The sequence below is a fragment of the Branchiostoma lanceolatum genome, chromosome 5 (genome assembly GCF_035083965.1).
Source record: "Branchiostoma lanceolatum isolate klBraLanc5 chromosome 5, klBraLanc5.hap2, whole genome shotgun sequence".
In the NCBI taxonomy this organism is placed as follows: Eukaryota; Metazoa; Chordata; class Leptocardii; order Amphioxiformes; family Branchiostomatidae; genus Branchiostoma; species Branchiostoma lanceolatum.
Genome location: NC_089726.1, coordinates 4,737,251 through 4,762,440, shown reverse-complemented (window position 1 = coordinate 4,762,440; position 25,190 = coordinate 4,737,251). Strand labels below are relative to the sequence as shown.

At 39.6% G+C, this 25,190-nt stretch overlaps 2 protein-coding genes and 2 long non-coding RNA genes across 4 annotated transcripts; 3 read left to right on the top strand and 1 right to left on the bottom strand.

Annotated features, from left to right (window-relative positions):
* Positions 1–257: 257 nt before the first annotated feature.
* On the bottom strand, positions 258–1,539 carry LOC136434540 (histone H4). Its single transcript, XM_066427410.1, has 2 exons — positions 1,275–1,539; positions 258–672 (listed from the first exon to the last, which is right to left on the bottom strand). Exons 1-2 carry the CDS (start codon positions 1,452–1,454, stop codon positions 541–543), a joined length of 312 nt encoding a protein of 103 aa, XP_066283507.1. The 5' UTR covers positions 1,455–1,539; the 3' UTR covers positions 258–540.
* A 1,273-nt stretch (positions 1,540–2,812) lies between these two features.
* LOC136434541 (uncharacterized) lies at positions 2,813–6,228 on the top strand. The gene is made up of 4 exons (XR_010755756.1): positions 2,813–2,924; positions 3,546–3,692; positions 5,190–5,252; positions 5,625–6,228. It is a non-coding gene; the product is annotated as an uncharacterized lncRNA (long non-coding RNA).
* Positions 6,229–10,617: 4,389 nt separating this feature from the next.
* LOC136434534 (eukaryotic translation initiation factor 4E type 3-B-like) lies at positions 10,618–24,849 on the top strand. The gene is made up of 7 exons (XM_066427402.1): positions 10,618–10,804; positions 17,803–17,875; positions 18,271–18,365; positions 19,103–19,163; positions 21,770–21,836; positions 22,495–22,650; positions 23,818–24,849. The coding sequence occupies exons 1-7, from the start codon at positions 10,653–10,655 to the stop codon at positions 23,871–23,873; spliced, it is 660 nt and encodes a 219-aa protein (XP_066283499.1). The 5' UTR covers positions 10,618–10,652; the 3' UTR covers positions 23,874–24,849.
* Positions 19,219–21,167, top strand: LOC136434544 (uncharacterized). Its single transcript, XR_010755759.1, has 2 exons — positions 19,219–19,660; positions 20,142–21,167. It is a non-coding gene; the product is annotated as an uncharacterized lncRNA (long non-coding RNA).
* Positions 24,850–25,190: the final 341 nt, after the last annotated feature.

Below are 25,190 nucleotides of genomic sequence, written 5' to 3'. Positions count from 1 at the left end.
TTCATATTATCTGGTTGCATAATCTAAAAAAAATAACCACTTTTTTCACCTTGTCGCCCACCTGTCAAAACGTAGAAATACAAATATTTGACGGAAATGCAGCCACTCTCTAATTGGTCAAAACCGCTAATCTCCTATTATCTTATTTGTTCATCTGCTAATTGTGATGGGCAGTCAGGATCGGTCTATTACGAGAGTTTGCTTTTAAACATATACCATAATTATATATAAATTAAGACACAGAACAAAATGTTGAATAGATTCAGCCGATAAAAAGACGTTTATTGCATTTTCGTTTCAACGACAGTTTAACTCACACAGACAGCATACGATTGGAGATAACATTCTCTTTTTAAAACCAGCTACATTTCTTTCAAACATTTGCATAAAGTGAAATTGAATAGGAATAACATTTGAAAAGGTTTGTTATACTGAGTGAAGTGAATGCAGATTTATCTGTAATTATCTTGAAAAAAAATTGTCACCAAAAAAATAGAGTCTGATTCTGTTGTTAGATAGTCATTGGGAGTCAACGTTCTTCTATCCGCCGAAGCCGTACAGAGTGCGTCCTTGCCGCTTCAGTGCGTAGACCACGTCCATGGCGGTGACGGTCTTCCGCTTGGCGTGCTCGGTGTAGGTGACGGCGTCGCGGATGACGTTCTCCAAGAAAACCTGGGTGGGGATGTACAACAGCAGTCAGGCAACGTGGAAGATATACAGACTACGCATGCCCATGGTTCAAATTACGCCTGCGCAAGCGCAATTGGAACCATGTGCATGCCTGTAGGAATAACTTGTCAATGCCAATGATAGCGTGCAAAATTTCACGTGACGTAAGGACATGTACACCGACATAGAGGCGGGCTCAGCTAGTAGTATTTACATCTCAGTGAATCATATCCCAAGCTTTTTCAGACATCTAGGGGATCTTCTTTATTTTTATCAAATTTTTAAACGCATTGCACGTTTGAGCTACGGTCCATTGAAATGCAAATCAAATGCACCAATATGGCGGTCAGCAACTTTAAAACGACTGAAAACGCTTTCCACAGAAGTAAAAAACATAACAATTTCTTCATTATTCGAAACAATTTGAAGAATACTTTAAATGTAATCACTTGACACAAATTTCATGAGGTTTTCGCGTACATACCCCGTTTAACTCTAGATTATCTCAAATTTTCCGTGGTCTATCTTGAAAGTAACACCAAAGATGCAAGAATGTCCTAAGGTAGCCAGGTTCGATTCACGGCCTAGCCAGGTGCCGGTCTCACCTTCAGAACACCGCGGGTCTCCTCGTAGATGAGGCCGGAGATTCTCTTGACGCCGCCTCGGCGAGCCAGACGGCGGATGGCGGGCTTGGTGATGCCCTGGATGTTGTCACGCAGAACCTTACGGTGACGCTTGGCGCCTCCCTTCCCCAGCCCCTTGCCTCCTTTGCCGCGTCCAGACATGTCGGTTTACGGTACGATGTTGGTAGAAGAGACGAGTGCCGGGTCTTTGGTGGTTCTAGAATCGACTGACAAGACAAGCGACTCGGCAACTCATATAAATGTTAGTTTGCCACAGGTGCGGAATTCGTAATACAAAACCACTGGTCTGCGATTGGTCATCGACGAAAATCCTGGGTTGTCGTTGGTTACAAAAATGCACTTTCCGTGATTGGTCGTCTCTGATGATTAGATTTATTATAAGAAAGACTCCCATGATCAGTTTTAATTGGTCAATAATTAGAAAGGATCTAATCAGCTGCAGTGCCCCATGAATGCAGTAAGTTTGATATTGTGGTTCGCCAGACATTTTAATTCTTTGGTTGCTAACTGTATTGCGCTGCCCTAGCTATCATTTTAAGTAATTTTCGCGACAGAAAAGTTCAGCTGTCTTTTGATGATACACGTTGTCATATATCATTGATCGTCTCTGTTATATCTTCTTATTCTCCTTTGTGTGTCTGTTATATATTGCTTCGCTAAAGATCCTACCACAAAAAGACAATCGTACGACCGAAAAGTACTAGTTCAGTCAGTGACGTTAGCGGATTTTACAAATTCGAAAACTTTAAAGCCATAAGCTCTGAATCGTGCGCCGGTTTGGAAATGTGAGCCTAGTATAAAATAGCGACATTCCCTTTCCTAGTAAGAGTAAATCATGAAGTATTCAGTTTCAATACTGGTGGCGGCCATGGCCATAAGGAAGTTTGGATTTCACATTTTCGCCGCAGCCACAGATGTGCCAGAAATGAACGACTCCCATGACGTCATGGGGACAACGACATGGCGGCGGACGCAGCAATTTTCGCATTTCAGTGAATCGCAGCTCCAGCGTTTTTGGACATCCAGCGATCTTCTGACCCTCTCAAATAAGTGTATATAGCTCACAGAAGACTGAATGCCAGAAAAATACCATAAGAATGCATTCGGATGAAATCTCAAAACGCTCTGTATGCTTTAGCTACAAAGCCAAACAGACAGACGCACACACCGAAAACAATACCTCCGGTTTCACGGAGGTAACTATAGCACTTATTTGTGCACTACAGAGTTTCACGCACTATTATTGGGTGGGTGAGGGCAAAATGTATGTCAACAGGTCTTTGTAAAGTTCATCCTGCTCTGAAAACACACCAATACCAAGTGCTATGTGTACTTCAAAACACACGTGGAACAGAAAGTCTCTAACAGCGGGACTCAGACGGTAGAATGTAAACAAAAACACAACGTCACAAGACATCGTGCTACAGAGTTTAAGACACTACATGTGCGCTGACATTTACTTTTGCCCCCAGCCCTTCGTTCGTTGCGAAAAAGTCCTGTTCTTCAACTCCCCATGACCCTTTACAATTTGTGACGTCAGTCGAGACCCAACTCTGTACATTCTATCATACCACCGCCAGCGTCAGAATCTTACCTCTTTTCGTCAAATAGGTGGGTGTTTGGTCGCTTTTTTTAAACATTTTGTACGAATACGGAAGATCAGTAGCAGAATTAGACTGTATACCCTGTGTAGAAATGTGCTGTACATGTGCTTTGTGGGGCTAGGTGTGCCGCATTCCGATGATTCAAGGACATCCTATATAAATGTCCTTGGCTGATTCAACCGTTTCAAATGCGGACGAAATGTCAAGAAAGTTTCCGCTAATACAAATTCAAATCCAACGATATATGATATGACGACAAACCTTTACGTTTCCAATGAAATTCTGCTCAGTGTGTGTGTGTGTGTGTGTTCGTGTGTGCATATGTGTATTCTTGTGCGTGTGTGTGTGTGTGCGCGCGCGGGTGTGTATGTGTGTGCGCGTTCTTGTGTGTGTGTGTATGTGTGCATGTCTGTATGTGTGTGTGCGTGTGTGCACGCGCGCGCGCGCGTGTGTATGTGTGTGTGTGTGTGTGTGTGTGTGTGTGTGTGTGAGAGAGAGAGAGAGAGAGAGAGAGAGAGAGAGAGAGAGAGAGAGAGAGAGAGTAGACGTATTAAAAGTTAACATTATCGCTTCGTGATGATTCGGTACACAAATATGACAAGTTTTTCCTAATCAAAAAACCGTACAGGTGAAACTATGAAGAGGTCTCTCACCGTCCTGCTGATCGTTGCCCTGACTGTAGCCATCATGTCCGACGGGGCTGAGGGCCTGTGGTTTCGTTATCGCCGGCGCGTTGAAGCCGTATTTGACCGCAAAGAGCGAGCTGTGTCGGCAGGTATGCATCCTCTGACAGTGTGATACTGAGACGCTCTGTGTACGAGGGGTGATCAATACGCCCTCGGCCTCACTCAGAAAGAAGGTGCAAGAACTCAAATATCGGGGAATAATTTTAAAGTTTAAAAAATCATGAATGTCTACCAAAAATCAAATCATTGTGATCATTACTTTGCAGGTGACACCCAGTAGCGTTATGTGAGGTAGAATGATAAAGACATGGAGGATAGAGCTGCGACCAGAGGTGTGCAGGCCAACTTACTAATTACCCTCTTCTTTTTAGTTCAAATAAGGACAGAATGTTCATCAAACATTTTGACAATGTCTTGGAAGATTTCACGCCAATTCATGGCTTGAGGAACTTGACCCACACGTACAGCTCTGATGCAGGTTCAACCTTGTTTTTCTCGCCACTTACCTACTGATTTTTAAATGAACGTCAACTAGAAAGTAATGACCGCAACTATTTGAAATTTGGTAACGTTAGATGTTGCTTAAAGATGTTACTACATGATTATGCCCCGAAATGTGAGTTGTGCACCTTCTTTTTGGGTGAAGCCGAAGACTTATTGATCACCACTCGTATGCATCCAGCCTTGACCACTGCGACTTCCATGTTAGCGGGTTAGCAAGGTTTCATGACTCGCTCAATTGCTGCTAAATTCTGTCAAATCTCATGCTGGAAAGCCGCTTGAAATTCACATGAGCATCTTTATAACGACATCGCATCAATATGTTTAAATCGTTAAAACCACTGCACGTCGCGGTAATATATGTCAGCTATACATAATCTCTGCACTGTGAACATCTCGTGTGACCTCCAGCCATGCATGGTACTGTAAATGCAGAAATGTTCGCGGTGGTTTTATGTACACGGTTTTCGCGGTGAACTCTTCAACGCGAACTTTAAACCACCGCAAAACTTTTTGCCCATCTTTGACTGTAGCGCTACTATTGTTTCAAACGCGAACTTAAAACAACTGCGAACAGGCCATTTTCTCCCTACCGCGAAATAAAAAACACGAAAACTTAAATTCATTTACAGTATACAAAACGTCAAGTAAATATTTAGCTATTGATAGGATGTATTGAGCCATGAACAAACTGATCAATGTACAGAATATTCAAGTACATTTGGACATGTACATATAGTCTCTGCCTCTACGATATCTATACATATCGTGTACAATATTAGGAAGACTAAACTTTTCGTCCAACACTGTAAGAGAAATTGGGACTTACCCCAAATTTTCGGTTGACTCCATCAACCCTGTTCACGGAATGAATCCGGCTACTGCAACGTGACGTCAGCGACACGTGATCGCAGTAGCGGGTCATACGTGCCAGATAACTTGTGTCGTCCCCCGTCTCTGTTCAAAGTAGGTCTGTGGGCTCTGATATATCGTGTACTACTTAAGTTTATGTATGCTCGAATCTGGTGTGGAGGAATTTTCAATTATTTCAAATAATTTTCTGCCATTTTGCTGTGTTCGTGCAGTTGACGAACCTGTGATGGAAGTTGTCGCTCAGGTCCACCAGCGCCCGGACGGAGGCGACTGAGGTAATATATGTCAACTATACATTATCTCTGCACTGTGAACATAAGACATTTTGTGTGTGTGTGTGTGTGTGTGTGTGTGTGTGTGTGTGTGTGTGCGCGCGCGCATGTGTGTGTGTGTGTTTGTGTGTGTGTGTATGTATGTATGTGTGTATGTATGTATGTGTGTGTCTGTGTATGTATGTATGTGTGTATGTGTGTGTGTGTTTACGTGCGTGTGTTTGTGTGTGTGTGTATGCGCGTGTGCGAATGTGTCAGTGATTACGTGCGTGTGTGTGTGCATGTGTTTGCGTGTGTGTGCATGTGTGTTTTCGGTTGTTAGTATATCGATGAGACGGTGCACTAGTGTTTCATTTTCATCTCTTCATGTTTCAGGATGCTGCTCATCCACAGCATTAACAACTGGACCAGCTGTCTTCGCGCAAGAGACGCCATGAACAATTATATTTCATCGTCCAGTGATGCTTTACTACATGAACGAGCTTTAATTTTTACTTCAGGTTTAAACTTAACTTGCGTGTCTTAATGCTTCATTGCATGAACAAGCTTTCATTTTACTGCAACATAGAACCCAGTGTGATGCGCTGTTGTATTTGAAGAACTATGAACAAACCACTTATTTTCAAGAGCCGACGTTTAGGTGACCGTCTGTCATCTTCCTTGGGGCAATAATGATTGGTATACTTCGCATTGCTGCTAGGTGTCGCTGCTACAGTGTTGCAAATGCGATCCGAAACTTAATTGTATTGTCGTCACATTGATGTCCGACGTAGAATCCGACAGTGTTTGGTTTGACATGCAATTAGTAAGTGTTTGGCAAAGTGTCGCTTTTAAGACATATGGAGACAGCCTCAATTGGACATAATTGATTACTTATTGCTAAGAGATAAGTCACCATTTAATGTCACATTATACTGTATAGCCATTTTGTTTTGTTATGAAATTTTTGTTTCGCAATGATTAAATTTACTATCAAAACGATACTGTGCAGTTACTGTACAAATGCAATGGCAATGCATATTTACAGTGTCATAATTTCACAGTGTACAAGTCACTGGGAAAGTAAAACCACATTTCAAGAATTTCGTTTTTTTAACCATTTTCTGTACTGAGTATATTTACCCGGGAAAGCAAAAACTAAAAACAACATGCACTCTTATCTACCAAAATAGGGTGACTCAACAGAAGAAGCACAACTTCAAGCAAAGTTGCAATATTTTCATTTTTAATCAATATCATTATCTTACTGTCATCATAAACCTTGCCCATACTACTTCATTTTGTAGTATTATATTGACGTATTGTGATCAACTAATCTACAATCTCAAATTCCAGACATATCCAATAAGTGAAATCTAAGTTGAAGGAATGTTTCTTATTAATTACGGTGTTCTTACAAACATCTTATAAGGCAGACCACATTTTGAGTGCACAAATGTCAACTCATAATTCTGCTTGGTACCCTAAGACCGCCACATTTTAAAAATATGTTATCGAGGCCTTCTTAAGAATGTCTTGAACACCTGGATATCTGAAGTGTGCATACCTCGGGGATTACTGATGCTGTATTAGTAGATCTCTTAAAATTTGCTGGCTTGTTTAAATCGTGGCGGTCTTAGGGTACCCGGCGAAATAATGCAAGTTGATGTTAACATGATATGATGGCAAGTATCAATATTCACAAACTTGAGTAAAAAAAATACTCAATACATTTTTGTACTTCACTTCAAGTGCATAACCTTGCCTCAAAACTGCTCAAACGTGTCGATTTGTATGTCTTCATATACATATTTTGAAGAAAAGCTAAGCATAGAATACTACATAGTAATGCTGACCATAGATCTACTAAAAATCAAAATAAACTGAACTTTACCTTAATGACCGAAATTATATATTTCACTTCCAGACTTTTACATATAAATCCATGCCCTTTCTGACAAACTATTTGCTGAAAATTGACCAAGCTGATCTTTTTTTCTTTCAATATTTACCTGTAACAAAAATGACTTTTGCTTGATTACCCTAAAATACATTGCATATTGATACATATCAGACCACTACAAAATATCGACTAGTATATTCATGTGTACATTATAGTACATCGCTTATTGTCCTTCAATATATCTCATATTATAATCAACTAAAACAATTCAGTGCATGAATACAAAGTACTTTTGATTATCCTGTGTGACAAAAAGACTTGACTTCATATCATTGAAGATGGTGACTTGGCGAAAACTCACAGTAACTTCTAACGTTGTTGTTGTCTTCAAACTAGTTCATAGTTTTTTCAGTGGGGGGACAAAATGTTGCCTAAACTTTTCTCTATGGTAATGGAGGACAGATGATTCTAGGCTGACAAAGTGGTTTGAGCGGTGGAGAAAGACTTCACTTAACTAAGGAGGTCAAGTCAGTAAGTTATTCTCTAACACAGCAGTCACACAGTGGAAACACACATCCACGGTGTCATGGTTTCTCAATTAAGAGGCCACCACGAAAATAAATCACCGTGAACATTTGAAGATTTACAGAAACTTATGTAACATCACATAATGTTATACCATGTATAAGAAGACTGCTTGGATATGAAAACGTATTTTTGAAAGGACAGCATTTTTACAACAAATTATTCAAATTCAAGATCGTACTCTGACATGGCTGTGCTTAGTTTTGATCTCTTTCAAGCATTCTTGTATGATGAAGAATTGAAATAACAGCCTCCATATCTTAAAGAGTTCCACTTGCTTCTTACGTACTTTTTTCAAGAAAAACTTGCGTAGTTCTTGTGACCACCAAACTACAGTTTCTCTCCACTTCAATGATTTAAAGGTGTCAGTTTTGATCCGTATTGTTCACGTTGATTTTGTTGTTGACATTGCAGACGACAGATTAGGAAAATCCTGGTCCCTTGGAGTAACGGAATCCGTGTGGGTTGTTGACGATTTTGTGAAAACAGTGGCTGTTGTTCTCAAAACACATGTAGCGCTGTGTTTCTTCTTCTGTGTACACTGGCGGCCTCCTCGTGGGTTTGGTCTTCGCTCTTCGAACCTGCAACTTCTTCTTAAGGTCCCATCTTCAAGGATATGAAAATATAAAGTCTTGTCATTCTTGATCGTCAGATGTCATTTTTCAAACTGCATTTCAGCCGAGTTCGTTGTAGGAAAACTGCAACGGCGATAGATCGGAAGGGGTGGGGAGGGGGGCGAATCTGTGGCGCGGACTCGCCGGCGGTGTGTGCGTGTGGCTATGCCCCCGCTCTCCTCCTAGCGTAGCACCCTAAACACGCGCAGATCCCCAGAATCCCGATGATCAGACCCAGGATGAGTGCCACGGCGTCCCCGCCGTCGAAGGCATCGGCTCCCGGCAGGAAGAAGGCCAGGACTTGGAGGGAGAGGAGGAGAACTTGCCAGAGTTCCGCCATGTTGGACACGCCAAGTTATACAGGAGGCACGTGATGATGTCATATGATTATGGGTACATCAGGCGGGTCAAAGGTCGCCCAGGTGACTTACAGGTGGTTTTATTGATCTAGCCTCCCTAGCAGGTTGTTCGGGTCGGGGTTTTTTTACCTTCACGGAAGGAAAGGAAACATTGTTTTCGGTATTTTTCTTCTTCTTCCGTTGAAAAAAAAGGCCAATATTAAACCTGGACCAGACGGATGTCACCATGGTTACTGGTAAAGTAGCGGACACCCTGTGATGTTGGGTTACATTATGTAGCGAGTGGCAGGACAGAGCTGGACGGGCTGATCGCCATATATGTGTGTTGAGTAAGAGTAAACAGAGCAGTAGTTCGTTAAAGTAGACCATTAACTATGCTATAGATTATAGTTATTGTGGACCATTCCCCCAATGATTTTATTATGTTAATGTATATACTTGCATGGTAGTTACTGAGTCAAATGTTAGTGTAATGATCTTACTGTATGTTTGTCTGTATTTGTGGGTCAGCCGTTACCAGCGAAAGCTGCCTAGGCTGACCCAGTGCAATGACTTGTCTTTCATTGTCAATAAATACAAATACAAATACAAAACTATAATGTATTTGCCTGAAAATATTCTTATAATATTAATTTCATTATGTCTTTTTAATGACATACCACTTCTATTGCGTTCCATTGCGCTCAGTTTCCAACGAGGCCCGGTGTCACAACAACCCGAGTGCAATAGAAACCGAGTGCAATAAAACTGATCATCATCATCGGCATTAGCTCGTCGCCGAGCATTGTATCCGTGTCAAATAGACAGCGGCCTCATCTAGGTTAGCACTGTTCTTGGGTGAAAGTGTCTGGTGTGGCTGCCCAAGCCCAGGGCAGTGTGGAAGAGTCGAGGGCATTTTGTACAGCGCAGGGTGGGTGGCCTGAGAGCGAGGCTTGAGGAGCCGCTCTTTACGTCTCTGTCGCTTGGTTTCTTCTTTGATAAAACTGATATGTCGACAGAAAAAAGCCTATAGAGCCTGTTAAAGTAGGCTATCATCGATTGTCGGAACAATAAAGTTTTTTTTTTTTGGCTGCCGAAGGTTCGCAAATAGACAGTCTCCTAGATCCTCTGGCACATTATCAACCCTATTTGGCAATTTAGTATTATGATATTCTCAGCAAGCATAGAAGTCTTGAGCTAGGGACTAATAATCATGAAAAAATCGACAGTGTGTTTCTGTGGCCGCCGATGGCCCGCTTGCAAATATACAGTCTCTAAACACCTTTGACAAATTGAGTTTATTATTTAGACAGTTTTATCATATTTTCAGCGAGCAAAAAAGTCTCTAGGCCTAGGGGCTAATAAAGAAAAAAGTTGACGGTTTCGCATGTGCAGTCTATCTTTTGACGTACATCTGTTTCTAGTCTAAGGTTGGCTCTTTTAAAACTCTCCTGACAAATCATTGATTTCGTTTGACTTTTTACTATGTTTTCAGCAAGCAAAAGGTCTTTGGGGAGTAACGTTGATGACAAAAAAACTCTGTGTGTTTAGCATTCGAGAATTGAGTCACTCTTTTGACGTCAATCTGAGGCAAATAGACGGTCTATCATTTTTCTCTCACATTTTTTATTTAGATAGTTCTATCACATTTCCAGAGAGCAGAAAGTCTCTTGGGGCTAATTATAATGAAAAAGTCGACTGCGCGTTTCGTATGCGCATCCTAGATTTTCGGACGCTCTTTTGATGTGAGTCTGTTTTTTTTTTTGTTTTTTTTAATTAGTTTTATATTAATAATAATGCAATTCCTGAACAGCTCTGATCAATCATTAGCCCAATTTGGCAATTTGGCCAGTTTGTTATCCTATTTTCAGAAAGCAAAGAATTTTTAGAGAAAAAGTGGACTGCGTGTTCCGCATCGCCGATTTCGGACGCTCTTCTGACGTCAGTGTGTTTTCATCACGTGACGTGGCTGTCCCGGGCCAAAATGGCGGCGTCGACAGTCGATTCTCTGCAGAGTCCCGAACCACCGGTACCAGGAAGCTCTCCCAAACTGCCGCGAGCAGCCATAGACGGCATCCAGAGAAACGAGAAGACAGGCATCCCTCTCAACACAGCCTGGACCTTCTGGCTCGACAAGTGAGTGGTGAAAAACGGCGGCAAAATTTGGCGGGACCCGCTATAACTAGCTAACTGCGCACTTGGCTATCGTCTGACTGAGAGTGCAGCTTTCTGAAATTTTGACGTTTCCTTACTTTTTTTTTCTTCCAGCTCATTTTCGCTCGCAGAAATTTTGACATACCATTGCATGAATCTACCTTGCTTTCCAGATCAATTTCCCGCATGTTCGTAGTGGTTTTATAAGTCAGTAACGGCGTTTTTTGAGCGGTAGAGTCTCTGAACAACGGGTCCATGTTTTGTTTGTTTTTGTGTGATCGCGAGTTCAGGTGATTTGCATGTCAAAACCACAGCTGGCCAGGCGACCAAAAAGAGAAATGTTCCTTTTATTTTCCAGAAACTAGGCTGAAATTTGCCGTATTTTCTCAGGAAATACGCGTGGGTGGCTGTCGTCTTCAGTTTTTTCCTCAGCAAAGACCGCCTAGCTCTGGTTGTGATTTGTATGCTAATCACTCAGCTGGCCAGGTAACTAAACACCTCAGGGGGGATAGAATATCATTTTTTCGATTCCAAGAACGAGCCCAACTCAAGAAAACACACCAATTATAATTGGTCTCCTTGGAAATACATATAAATTGTCATCTGCAGTTTTTCCTCAGCAAAGGCCACCTAGCTGTTGTGATTTGTATGCTAATGCCCAGCTGGTCTGGTAACTAAGCCCCCCAAGGGACATGAATTATTTTAATAATAATAAGAAGAAGCAACTGAAAAATAAACCAATTTTTGCCTTGGAAATACACATTGGTTTTCGCTGTCTGAAATCTTGTTTCCTCAGCAAAGACCACGTAGGTCTGATCGTGATTTGTGTGTTAATGTCTCAGCTGATCCCTTGTCAGCTGGTCAGACAGAATTGATCATCAGTCTACCGTAGATCTTGAAATGTTTGCAAACATTTATTTTCTCAGTTTTCCACTGGGAAATCATGACACTGCAATTATGTGTTTTTGCACTACAGTATGGTTTTAACGGTAAACTTAAGGCAAAAAACTCTTTTCCACTTAGTCTAGTACTCCTACAGTGAAATTAAATCCCTGCGAAAATAAGTGAATCTAGAGTAGCCAGCAGTGCTATATTGTGTGTCTGTCCCCACCATGAACAATGTCTTTGTTCACATATGGGGCATTGCTCCAAAAAAGGAGAATGTACCAGACCAAATGGGAGCACGAAATGGAAGGGGGTTCGGAAATCTATTGTCCACGAAAGGCCTTGAAAATCTTTGGTATTTCTTTATTGATGTTACCCCTGCTGAGATGATTGATAACATTATTATAAGGATTCGCTCACAGCAACTTATACTATATGATTTTGTTTTGTGGCATTCTAGTCTGAAATGGTTAATTCTGAGAACATATACTATAGAGAAAAATATGATGCCCTTAGCTATGTTTTCATAGCATTGCATAATATTGTCTTCTCTGTAGATCTTGAAATAGTCAAGGTGATTTTATTTTTGCATGGCCTCTCCAACGTGAAATCACGACAACGTAAACGTGAATTTGTGCTACGATCTAAAACTACAGTAAATAAATTCAAGGCAGTCTCTCAGATACACTGACATACCATGCATGACATAAATTCTGTTTGCTTTTTTAGTTTTTGAGAAACATTTCCTGCATTTCAAGGATGTTTTGTTTGTTCTCAGTTAAGGTTGATCAGCAAGGACATCATCACAGCATGTGTCCTGAAGGGGTGACTGTAAAGTAGAACGTGTCAACAAAATTATTGACTTAAGCCCAGCCGTAGCTAATGCAAATTTTTAGTTAATAACTGAACTATGAATTAAAGTTTTTCAGCCCCAATTTTTTTTTAAATGATTAACATATCAAAACTGAGGAAGAGTTTTCAACTGACACCCACCTGTTTTTGTTTGCTTGCTTGTTTTTGCTATGTGTGCACAAAATACGTACCAATTTGTATTTCATTCTTTGTTATTGTTTCTCAAGACAAAATCTTTGTAAATTTGACAGAATGTTTTGATCGTAAACTATTTGAGTTTTTTACTCAATACTATACGTAAAGCTTTTACGTGCAAATTGATGTCAGCACCCACATGTCTTTATAATGTTTTGAAATTAATACTGTATTGATGAGGTGATGTACGTGAAATGTATATCTTGAAATTTTCATTGCATTTTTATTCCATGATTCCCACAATTTTTGCTGTGACTACGATTTCGCAAAATCATGATTTGTTCACTGCAAATATTTTTCCATTGTACCATAGACTTGTTATTAAGTTTAAACTGCAGAATTGTTTTAACTGCAAACTGAAAACTGCCTTATCCATCCTACCACAAAATTATGTCTATGTGAAAAATAAATGAATCCATGTAGTATTTCCCACTAGGGGAGTACAATTCCATAAGGAATTCCCTATGTGTGGGAAAATGCCTGTCCAACAGCCATGGGAATATTGGATAGCACAGTATCCCACTAGATGAAAAGAAACTCTATCTCCAATGAGAATTTGCATGACATATTTCATACACAGTGTACCTTTTATTGATACTGCAAATTTTGAGATGCTTTTCCCTTCACCATAAACACATCTCACTACACTGTGTTACTGATAGTGCCATAATTTCAACACAAACTCAAAGATATTGCCAAGATTTTACTATTTACTTACCTTAAGTCAGTGAGGCAAAATATTTTAAAACAAGCTAGATCTAAAACATGACAAAACAGGCCAAAATGCCATACATCTGCTATGAGATGTGAAACAAAGAAACAAACAAATAAATATTTTTTATATTACAAATGAGATCCATGCGCTATAATGTATATATATATATGCGCCTTTGCCATTGTGTGAGACTGGCCTATATCATATGGGATACCATTCTTTAGGGCTGCTCCATTTTAATTTGGGGTTGGATCATTACTTCATAATCCTCAAGTTGACCTTTGTACATGCAAACATATTATAAATATAGCAGGGGTTTTTCTAGAAAAATCAAACAAGAGGGAGCACACACATGCGAGGGAGTGAATTCTATGTATTTATGGAAGAATCGATCGCTGAGGGAATGCTATATGCTGGCTATTAAGCTAAAATCTGAATTTGACAAGGGGGTGCTGGGCTGAAACAAGAGGGTGCAGCGCCCCTCATTCCTGATTTAGATGAACCCCTGCATAGTCACTGACTTTATCACTAATGACCAAAGTGTAGATCTAACAATGATGATAAAGATAATCATTATACTAATACAAATTTATATCACAAAGTGAGAAATTATAGTAGCTGGCACTCTCTCTTACATTAGTCATTTAGTGATTGAACTATTTGTAGAGTTTTATTGTATTGTATCAATCATAGTGTAGAAATTTACTAACGCAGGCATAGCCCATGGAAACATGACTTATGATTGGGAGATATCACTCTTGTTGTCATGTCAACACACAGGTCTGTTTATACGGATGTCAGATAAATGTCATGGAAGTTAAGATATGGTTCACTGGGTAAGGATATACTGTACATGGAAATATGTTGTCTCTACAATCAACATAATAGAAAGATGTTTTAAAAACTATCCTGTGCTTGAAATACTCTACACATGTTTTTATACAATATGCGATTCATAAATAATTAATGATAGAAAACTTGCATTATTTTTGCTTGCTAATTATTGTATGTTGTTTATATTTTTTTGCAAGGTCATTACTTTTTCTGCTCCCTGTAGGTTTTGTAGATTTTGTTAGTGTATATCTAGTATACCCTGCTTTTCACTCTTTTCCCATATCAATGAAGCCGACAGGTGCTGACCGCCATGTTGGTGTCCTTCATTTGCAACTTTATGGACAGTAGCTCAAACATAATTCTGTTGGTGTCCTTATGACGTCATGTGAAAACACCCTGTACCATACAACTTACTACAAGTCATATGTTATGACTATGTATATGAGTATGACTATGTACATGTATGTTATTGTTATAATGTATGTGTTACAGTAGCTGAAGTCTGATGTATTTTCGGTAGACAGCCTGAAGCATGTATTGTCTGGATCTTAATTAATTGTCTGAGTCTCGCTGTTCTAGTTTCAGGGACACCCAATTAATCTATGGCTGTCAAAGTTAAGGGGGATCCTTGTGATATGCTGAGTTTCTTATACATGTACCCAAAAAGTTATAATTATTAGACCTTCAAAGATGAAAATGTGTTCTTAGCAGGGCTCAAAGTTAACTATGTCCCGATGTCCCGGGGCCACCAAAATTTGACCTGGGACAACTCACAAATCAATTTGGGACACATTTGGGACAATCAGGGCTCCTGTGTGCAACTGATTTGGTTGCACACACGGCTGGAAATCTCCCTTGAGAAACTGTAGACTGGTGTACATGTCACTTTTGTCAGCTCCACTGACAGGGGGTCAGCAAAGGGATGGTCGCACCTCATTAACTTGATTAAGGTTGGCCCTGCAAGAATTGGTTTGGCCACATGCTAAATCCCTGTCTGCAAATTTATCGAAAATCTCTCATTGTCTGAAAGTTGTTCAGGTAAAGATAACAGTCTCCAAAGATGGAAAAAAGGGGAAATTTATATTGATTTTGGTGGTATTGATGCACATTTTAATTGGTGCCATGTCGATCAGATTGGAGGCTAACAGCAATGTGACAGTGAACAAGGAGGCTTTTATGAAGAAAATGGCAGAATGGAAATCAAACCTTTTTTAGGATTTGTTCTACCTCCCCAAGAACCACCACATCAATGAAGTCCTTAAACTCTGCAGAATAACGCTTTTTTTCTTTTATCACCTATCAAAATCCATTATTTCAGGTTGTTAACATTATTTCAGGTTAACTTTGTTAAAACTTGTGTTTACTACTGACTGTATATAATTTTGCATGTATTATACTAGTATTTTTAAATTTTATGTAATATGTCTGTTATTCTAACATATGCCATGGCTTGGGTTCAGGTCCAGACTTGAGTATAGGTCCGAACCTGAACATGAACCTCTGGAACCAAATCCGGACCCCCATTAAATTCACATCTTTGGTCCTGGTTGGGACACTTTCGGGACAGTTGAAATCCACTTTTGGGACAATGTTGGGACAGTAGGGGAAAAAGTTAATTTCGAGGCCTGCTTAGAATTGAGTTGTTGAAATGTCAATTAACTTAAGGAAATGTGGTTGTTATCAATATTCTTTTATCAAAACTCTGTGAATTATTCTGCAAAATTTTGTGTACCAAATCATTTAAGCAAACATTTTAATATGGAAATCATTTTTTTTTACACATCTATCTTAGGAAAACTAGGCCAGACAGTAAATTTGAGCTTGACCTGTTCAGTCAAATTTAGACTGTGTCCCTTTTCTGGGAGCAAATACCAGGATACCAAGGCCAACTGTGAGGTCATGGTCTCTATAGAAGCGCTCCAGACATATTTGGAAGTTGCGAGCTGGGTAGGTTACAACCTACATGTTGACTGTGGTAGAGCGTTTGCTGTCAGCAGCACATGTATATATGACAGGGTGGAGATTGTGATCTGCCAGAATTGCGGATTTTACTGGTAAAGATCCCAATCGAAGATGATCAGCTGCAGGATGCTAGGAATGTGTTCTTGTAGTCTCCCATTTTATCCCTGAGTTACAAGTCGTTCCATTGATCAAAAGTGACATGAATCAAAGCTTGGTAGGGGTCTGGGTGCATGCTTCCCCGGAAAATTTTGACATTTTGAACTGTCTCTTGAAATTGTTAGATGCTATGTCCTGCATTCTGAGAGGAAAAAAATTGTTGAGTATGTTTTACAAAATTGAAAAGGTTTTTTTTTTCGATGGCCCTCCCCCCGGTTCAAAAAAAGTTTCAATGGCCCCCCTCCCGCCAAATAAATTGTACTTTCCCTTACACATTATGTACATATGTCATTGCAATTTTCATTTCCTGAATTTTATCATGTAGATTTACAATAAATAAAATTCTATTTTCCCTTGATTTCATTTGAGAGATATTGAAAAACTGTGAACATTCCTTATTCAGAAGTCAATTTGACAAGATGAATAGAAGTGTAGCTGCACTCAGTGATTCAGTCTGAGTGTCATATTTTAATGTTAACTCCACAGTAAATTATAATGTCAAATGTCATAATGCTACCAGGTACCGAAAGACTGACACATTTTTTATAGAATGTGAATCTAAAGATACATGTACTAATGCAGCATCAGTAATCCCTGAGGTATGCACACTTCAGATATCCAGGTGTTCAAGACATTCTTGAGAAGGCCTCGATAACACCCTTTCTTTTGAACGTGGGGGTCTTAAGGTGCCTCCGAGGCGGGATTAGTATGAGAGCTGACGCTATATCATTTTGATCCTGCTGCTGGCGTAGTTCCTATACCAGCACAGTATGACTATGATGACTCAGATATCATTGACAGTGAAAACATGTACTGTATTTACTCTCTTGTCTGTCGACATGGCTGGCATACAAATGTCTACTACGATGTTTTAAAAGTTAGACATGGTTGTGTGTCAAATTCTTGGGGATATTAATCACAATGACAAGGAATTCTATTGCATTTTGATTTATGCTCGACATGGGGTAAATGCATTAAGATCATAAAGTAAAAGAGTAGAAAAATGATTCTGTATTCCATCTATATCTTAAAAGTCTCAAGGTCAGTGCCCATCTTCGTTTCTATAGCCCTTGGGCCACACAGGCCACTACAACAGGGGGCTAGTCCACCGGTCCTGGTAGTGATGTTATATTGTTATTCAACTCCCATTTTCACAAGTGCTAAGCATCTAGCTTTAAAGAGCAACTAGTTATGTACCATTTTTAAATCAAAGTTTAAAGTCTTTGTTATATGACTCTTCCAGGGTTTGAAGTTTGAACCCATGACCTCCTAAACACTCAACCCACTAAGTTATAGCACCTGAGTCTTTGCCCTTACTCAGGCCTTGCCGCCTTAGGCATGGTCAAATGTCATTACTAATTTTTTGCTGTTTCCCCTCCAGGTCAGTAAGAGGAGCGACAGCGGCAGAGTATGAGGCCAACCTGAGAAAGATTTACACTGTCAACACAGTAGAGGTGAGTTAAAACAGCTCACCAAACTCACAACCTTTAGATTTGAACATGGATTTTGTTGTAACCTCAGTCTATGCTGCATTGCTAGGGAAAAGTGCAGCATGCAACCAGGTTTTTACAGCATATATACTGAATGGTAATACTGTGACTATCTTGAGTTATAGTTATCGAGTGTGAATTGAAGAAAGGCAAGTTGAAAAATATAAATTTATATATACTGTTACTGTGTTTGTTCAAATTTGAAGCCTTGAGTTGGGTCGGGTTGCCTAATTTAGTCATGTTTGATCTTACAGGGTTCAAAATGGAAGTTCTTGGTAAATGATATGCTATGCTATAATGGCATTATATCTGTATATTAAGATGTTTTATGATTATTTGTGACTGCCCAAACGTTGCAGAGTTTCTGGGGGGTGTTCAACAACATTCCTGACGTCTCTGAGATCCAGGATCGCTACGGTTACCACCTCATGAGAGAGGAGCGCAGACCGATATGGTACGGCAAAAATTTACGTCAATATTTCCAGGGTTTGCTTTTACAATTTACGGGTATACCAGACAAATCATGCCTGCATTACTCTGCTGAAAAGTAGATTTCGTGAAATTACCGATAATTGGAAACTGTAAAGACATAACAGAATCGTTTTTTTATGTTCAGTAATTTTTATGTTGACTATAGTTTCACATATACCACTTGCATATGTAGGTATTTCTGATGTCTACCTCTTGAAAAACGTACTCAGTACTTACCTACAAAAGTGTTACTATGACCCCATTCATATAAAGCCTATCATAGACGTTTGAATAAATTACAAGATTTAACCGGCTAAATGTGAACGCAATTTAACCGGTTAAATAAGGGTTTTAGCAGGTTAAATTGAAACCACCTCAGGATTTTAATCTATTCAACTGGCTATGATAGGCTTATTATGAACGGGGTCTACATAGAGCGTTTTCACTCACAGGCAGGTGCTGACCGCCACGTTGGTGTCCTAAGATTTGCATTTGAATGGACCGTAGCTCAAACATACTGGACATGTTTTGATATTTTCAGCAAGTTTTCAATGTGTTTTTCTGGTACTCTCTTCTATGAGAGGGCCGGAAGATATCTAGATATCCAAAGTCAGAATGTATGACTCACAGATTCAAGAAGTGCAAATAGCTGTGTCTGCCTCCATGTTGGTGTCCCTATGACGTACTTTAATAATATTTTGTTGTTTTTTCCTGCTCCAGGGAAGACGAGTGCAACATGAGAGGAGGGTACTGGAAAATGAAATGTTTCAAGAAAGATACAGTGAGTTATGATATAGTTTAACAGTAATAATTTGCATAGTATACTAATGCTGTAAGTAGGCATGTCAAACCTCCGCGTTTCCGCATTAGAACGCGGCGGCGCGCGAGGCAGTAAATGTTTTTACAAAAATCTTAAAAATCACCCGTATGCATCATGCCACTGAAAATCGTTGTCAAGAATCAATGGATGATTTGCTATCATGCTATTATGTTTTTAGTTGAAAATATCAATCGAACAAGGAGCTAAAAATCATTTAAGTTGGAGATGCAGGCGAAAAACCGCCCCGTTTTGACGCCGCGAACGCGGCACGCGATTTTGAGGCCCGCCCGGCGGAAGTCCCATTTTCAACTCAAAAGCCACAAGCCGGTGTAGCACGCAGAACTCTGGGAATGGTTTCAGGTGAAAGGGCAGAGATCAAGGTTCATGCCAGTGGTGGGACAAAGTGTGTACGTCATTCTCGTCGGGAGTTATGGGCAAAATAGCAGAAACCTCCGGGCGTAAGTGGATATTTTCGCTATTTTTCTTGAACTTAGCAATTTTGTCCCTATACTGTCACAAATATAGATATATTGTGGTCATCATGGTGTGGTTTTTGTTACTATTTAGGCGAGTTTGGCTTGTGGGTTTAGCGATACATTTTGAGAGTTTTTTTCGACAGCCCGAAAAGTGACGTGCGCTGTGTGCGCATACGTGACGGGGGAGGGGGGCGTGAGATCGCGCACTTTGTATATGCTCAAAATTGAACTTATCATCATCAATCCTGCGCTAATTAACCGTAGAATGGTCATATATTTTATGCTGAATGTAATATACCTTCCATATCCGATGATATGGCATACTTTGGACGCAACAAACAATTTTCCACTGTCGTAATTATGTTGTGTATATAACGTTACACTAGCGTTACGATCATACAGTCCGAATTTGTCACACAGTTGTATGATCTTCATTCAGATCGGTCCTTTTTTGATTTTCCAGTGGATACAAAGGTGGCATATCTGGTACAGCTGTGCAGAGAACGTTGGCTGCCTTCAAGCAAACTTGAACAAGTTGAAGATTACACAAACATCAGATCAAGTGTTTGGTGACGAAAATTCAATTTCCTAATTCAAATTTTCAAGGGGAGAAGCTTCTTCAGGAGAAAAACTTGAACACTAAATTAATTACTGATACTGTACTAGTCAGAAAGTAAGTTGTAAGTCTGCTGTACTGTAGGTAACTTATTATATGTACCAATCAGAGATCTTATTAGAATGGGTAACATAGGTATTGATACTTATAATAGCACCATACTATTATCATTCTGATTGATCATGATGTTAATTAGCATATCTAACTAATTAAGCATTGGAATATTAAGTAACAAAGTATAGACATTGTTAGAAACCTATTTCAGCAAGCTTACAACATCAGTGAGTTCATGTAGCAGCCAATATCAGTGTCCATCATTAACAATGTATGCCTTTTACTATATATGGCTCATTAGTTTATTGCCAATTAACACCTTCATATAGGTCTATTATTGTTCCTGTTGTAAAAATTCCTGTACTTAAGTCAACATGTAATGTAGGTTAACAGTTGAAAGTTGTTTTAGGGAATAGGTAGTACAAATAAGGATAAGTAAAACAACTGGTTGTACATGTGTATTTGAGGATCAGTTCAGTTCAACCTGTTGAGGAAAATTACCCTCATTTGCATATCTTGCAATTAGCCAAGACTGCAAAAAGACATTATTCTCATAATGATCTGTTCAACAACAAGATAGTCAGAACATCTAGTGCCTTCTTCAGTTTTCAGCATGTTTAGAAATGTATGTTAATTGATTGGCACTATTGTGGATGAATAAATTAGTTAGGGTTAATTAGGGCTAATTAAGATAAGATACTGAATATAGGTCAAAAATAAAACATGACAGTCTGTCCAGTTATATTATCTTTAAATGCTGAAAATCTGAACAATATTGGTCAAAGTGTTTGAGAGTTACATTAAAAAGTATGTAAATAACTGTGGACTTGTGGTCATCTCTGGTGCCATGTTGAGGTAAATCATTCCCATAGGGCCAATAGATAAGTGTCTTCTAATGAAAACGTCCAACTTTTCAACTTTGAAAAATTCTGAAAAATTTCAACATTGTCCGATTTTGACAGGATAAAAAGCATATTAAGCGGAAGAATCTGATCTGTACTTTGGTAACAATTTCAGCAAGTTATATCCTACCAAAAAATATGGTGTGACATACCTACTGTAAGTACAGTGTGATGACTCTAACATCATACGGAGAAGTCAAATAACAAACAAACTGAAGAGAAACACTCTTTCAAATGCTGTGCTTTAAAGATGACTCTTCCAAGTTTATTTGTCCTGGTTGATTTTAAATGATCAAACATTGGTAGGTTCAAAGTTTCATACAAATAGATTCTTAACTCTTTGTATTCAACTGTCTATTCTAAACTTTTGATGATTCATTTTCATGTTTTTTTACTTGATGCCTGAAGGGCATATAAGGACAGCGACGATTTGCAGCTAATTTTAAATGAGCTACTCATATCATAAAGAGTAGTACCAGTTAAAGCGCATGAACTGATTTCATGTTTCTATTATCCCAGAGTGTGGTGTGGAAAGAGTTGCTGCTGGCTGTGATCGGGGAACAGTTTACAGACCATACAGCAGAAGGTGGGATAGATAAGAAATAATAAAACCATTTTCATTTCACGGGGACTTAATCTTGTAGCAGGAGGGGAAAGGATGTGTTTTAAGTTGGTGGTTGAAACAAATTTAGTAGGACCAAGGACAAGTTTGTAGTGTAATGGAAGATGTGAGAGCTCACCGCAAAAAAAACTTAAACATACCATATGTCTTGTAAATCCAGTGGACGATGCACTTCCTGATCTAAAGTAGTAAGATCTGACATTCATTTTTTTCTTCAAAAGTAAGACAAAACCATGTACTTAATAGTGTTGTGAAAATGTTACAAGGCTAGAGTGCATATTTCACTGAAGCATGATGTCTTCGAACTCTCGTTTTACATGTCATTAAATTGTAAGAGTGTGTCCTGTTGGTACAACGTAATTGAAACTCCTGACTACTGTAAATCACTTTAATATAGCGACAGGGAAATATAGCGGTTGGGGGAAAATGGAGTAGATCATGGCACTTAATTTAAATGGTGGGAACAAACATCACTGTCTCAAATATTAGTGATCAAATATTTGCGATAATGACATTTTAGCTGTTGACCAGTGACCGTTAAATTAGCTAAAATTAAGTTACAGTTAACAAATCAAGAATTACAGTATTTGATTCAGAATCAATGATTTCTGTGATGTTCCAGGTGACGAGGTTGTGGGTCTCAGCGTCAGTGTCAGGGAAAGAGACGACATCATCCAGATCTGGAACCAGAACGCTGAGGTAGCGGAGAAGGCCTCCGTTGTCAGCAAGTTTAGAGAGCTGCTCCCAAACACCAACTTCCCCACGTTGTTCTACAAGCGTGAGTCTTTTTTTTACTTCAGAATCAGATGTGAGTGGCCCAAGACGGAAATTTGCTTGTTGGGACGGAAAAAAGTTTTACCTTGTCCGTCCCAAAATCTGAACTTTATGACATGAAATTGATGAAAATGTATCTTCGTTAGCTTAAAATGATGGATTTAACAAGGGAAATTCAACACATTGGCTCCCAAACGTTGAGTAGGACAGAAAAAGATTAAAAGCTGGAGACAGCCCTGGAATGGGGGTTTTATTTTGCCTTTGATTATTCAAGTGGTAGCGACTGCGTAGTCCGGTGGTTAGCGGCCCTGCCTCTGGAACTCATGGCTTCTGTTTGGAACTACCGGTGAAAGCCCTGAGTTCCATTCTGGCTGTGTCACTCACCTGACATACATGCTACCAGAAAGGGTTGCAGTCCCTAGAACATGATGGTTAAGTCGTGCATGGTCTGTTCATTATACTTTTTGAAAAGAGCTAGGGGAATTTCCTCTGTACAATGAACCTTTAAAAACTGTACATAGCGGCTGTCTTCTCTGTCACGACCAGTAGAAAATTTGTTGAAAAGAGCTAGGGGAATTTCCTCTGAACAATGAACCTTTAAAAAATGTACATAGCGGCTGGCTCTCTCAGTCTCAACCAGTGGAAAATTAGCTCTTCAGTGAGCTAAACTAGATCAATATCACTTTCAAATGCAGTAGAGTGACTGGTTTACACATGATAGGCATGTCGGTGACACCGACAGGAAGTTATGTCAAAGGTCCCAGAATAAAATTTCAATTCCCCATCTTCAATTTCCTGCTTTCTATATGTATGTTCTTTGCTTATGGGAGCCAGTAGGACGGAATTAGCAAGAAATTTGCAATAAGTAAACAAGACATTTACAAAGACTAAAGATATTTCATGACATCTTCGTCAAAGTCCTAAAAAAAAATGATTTTTACCAGATAAGTTATTATTGATATTTAAGTGTGAGTGGCTCTTATCAGCCTTGTTTTGTGGTGAGATTGAAGTAAATTGAAAAAAAAAATCAAAGTAACTTGCTGTATGCTGGAATGCTCATCATCAAGACTGTGGGCGTCAAAGGAAAGACAAGACAAATAAAGATTGTATTTTATATCTTTGTTACATTTTATTTTCATATTTTCACCAGAAATTTTTTGTTGTTTTCCAGCTCACCAAGCACACCATGCCTTTGAGAAGGACAGGACAAATTTTTACCGGAAGTGACGCGGGGGGATGGCAGGGAATGTGTGAGTGAGAAGTGGGAACTGTACGTGCTTCTTGTCTGCTGCCATGGTGCAATGCCTGATCCTGGGGACCAGGAACGACCCAACGTCTTTAGGCCACGCCTCTGGTTTTCTTCTCCATCCCCTTAAAGGGCCACACCAGGACAAGTCTCCTTCTTTTAGTTCTTGGGTCTTTTGAGACCGGAATCAATCCTTGCACAGAATGTCACCCCTTGGTACAACAGCAGCAAGACCCTGTGTTTTTTTTTAGATGGAAATTACAAAGGTTATAAGAAAACCTTAGTATTGCTAAATGCTTAAGCAAAGGCAACTAAAACATGCTTACAAAATGGTCTTGTTTTTCTCATGGTCAACAACTTTGGACATGTATCCCAAGGGACTCCTGGCCTCAGGAGAGGGTCAAAGGTTAATGGAAGTTTGTAGTGTCCCCCGTCTTGCTTTAAAGACGGTTGATGGGCCCTAGTGTAAATGATGTCCTTTGACAGGCCTACTAAGAATGTCTCAAAGAACAAAGAAATTGTATGGCTTAGGGCTCCAGCAATGGGTCAAAAGTCACCAGAAGCTTGTACCGCCCCAGTCTCAGTTTATAGATGTTTGATGGGCCCTGATGTAAACAGTGTCCTTTGATGTGCCCTACTTAGAATGTTTTAAGAAGTAAGGAAATAAGATACCATGGCCTTTCACAGTTCAAAAATCCGTCCTCTGATTTCATCTTCTTCGTTCATTTATCTTTGAAGTCCAAGAACCTTAGAATTTGATTGACGTGGCCTTAGAATTAGACTCTGTTAAGGGGAAAGACAACTGATGTTGGGAAACTCAGATCAAAGATCGCAGATAGCATGCAGGAAAGGCACTTGAATTTGCAGCAAAAAATCATGTAACAAACAAGCTTTATTTTTCCTTGAATTAATCATGAAATAAATAACCTTTTCTTAGCCGCACTGTTGAAAAGAGAAGGCTGTTTGTTGCATGCAGGGCTCTAGCCAGCGCCAGTTTTGCCGTAAATTTACGGAACTTTGCTGCGTGTTACGGAAAAAATTCAAGACCAATCCGTAAACCTTGACGGAAAAAAATCGGGAGAAAAGATATAGACAGGGCTTGAACTTTTTCAAAGATCTCCAGAAAAGAAGCGGAAGTTTAAATGGAGGTCGATTCAGGCCATTTCTATCTTCCGCCGGCGGCAGGTGACAACCTCAAGGTGGCTTTATAGCAGACAAACGGAGGCGCGGAGGTTGCCAGGGGTTCGTGGGCCGAGAGAAAATCAGCATCGTGTGCCCCCCTCCCCACTATACTACTA

Coding starts and splice junctions, on each gene's coding strand:
- LOC136434534 (XM_066427402.1), top strand. CDS start 10,653: ATGGCGGCGTCGACAGTCGATTCTCTGCAGAGTCCCGAACCACCGGTA. Junction 10,805..17,802: donor TGGACCTTCTGGCTCGACAA/GTGAGTGGTGAA, acceptor TTTCCCCTCCAG/GTCAGTAAGAGGAGCGACAG. Junction 21,837..22,494: donor TACAGACCATACAGCAGAAG/GTGGGATAGATA, acceptor GTGATGTTCCAG/GTGACGAGGTTGTGGGTCTC.
- LOC136434540 (XM_066427410.1), bottom strand. CDS start 1,454: ATGTCTGGACGCGGCAAAGGAGGCAAGGGGCTGGGGAAGGGAGGCGCC. Junction 673..1,274: donor AGACCCGCGGTGTTCTGAAG/GTGAGACCGGCA, acceptor ATCCCCACCCAG/GTTTTCTTGGAGAACGTCAT.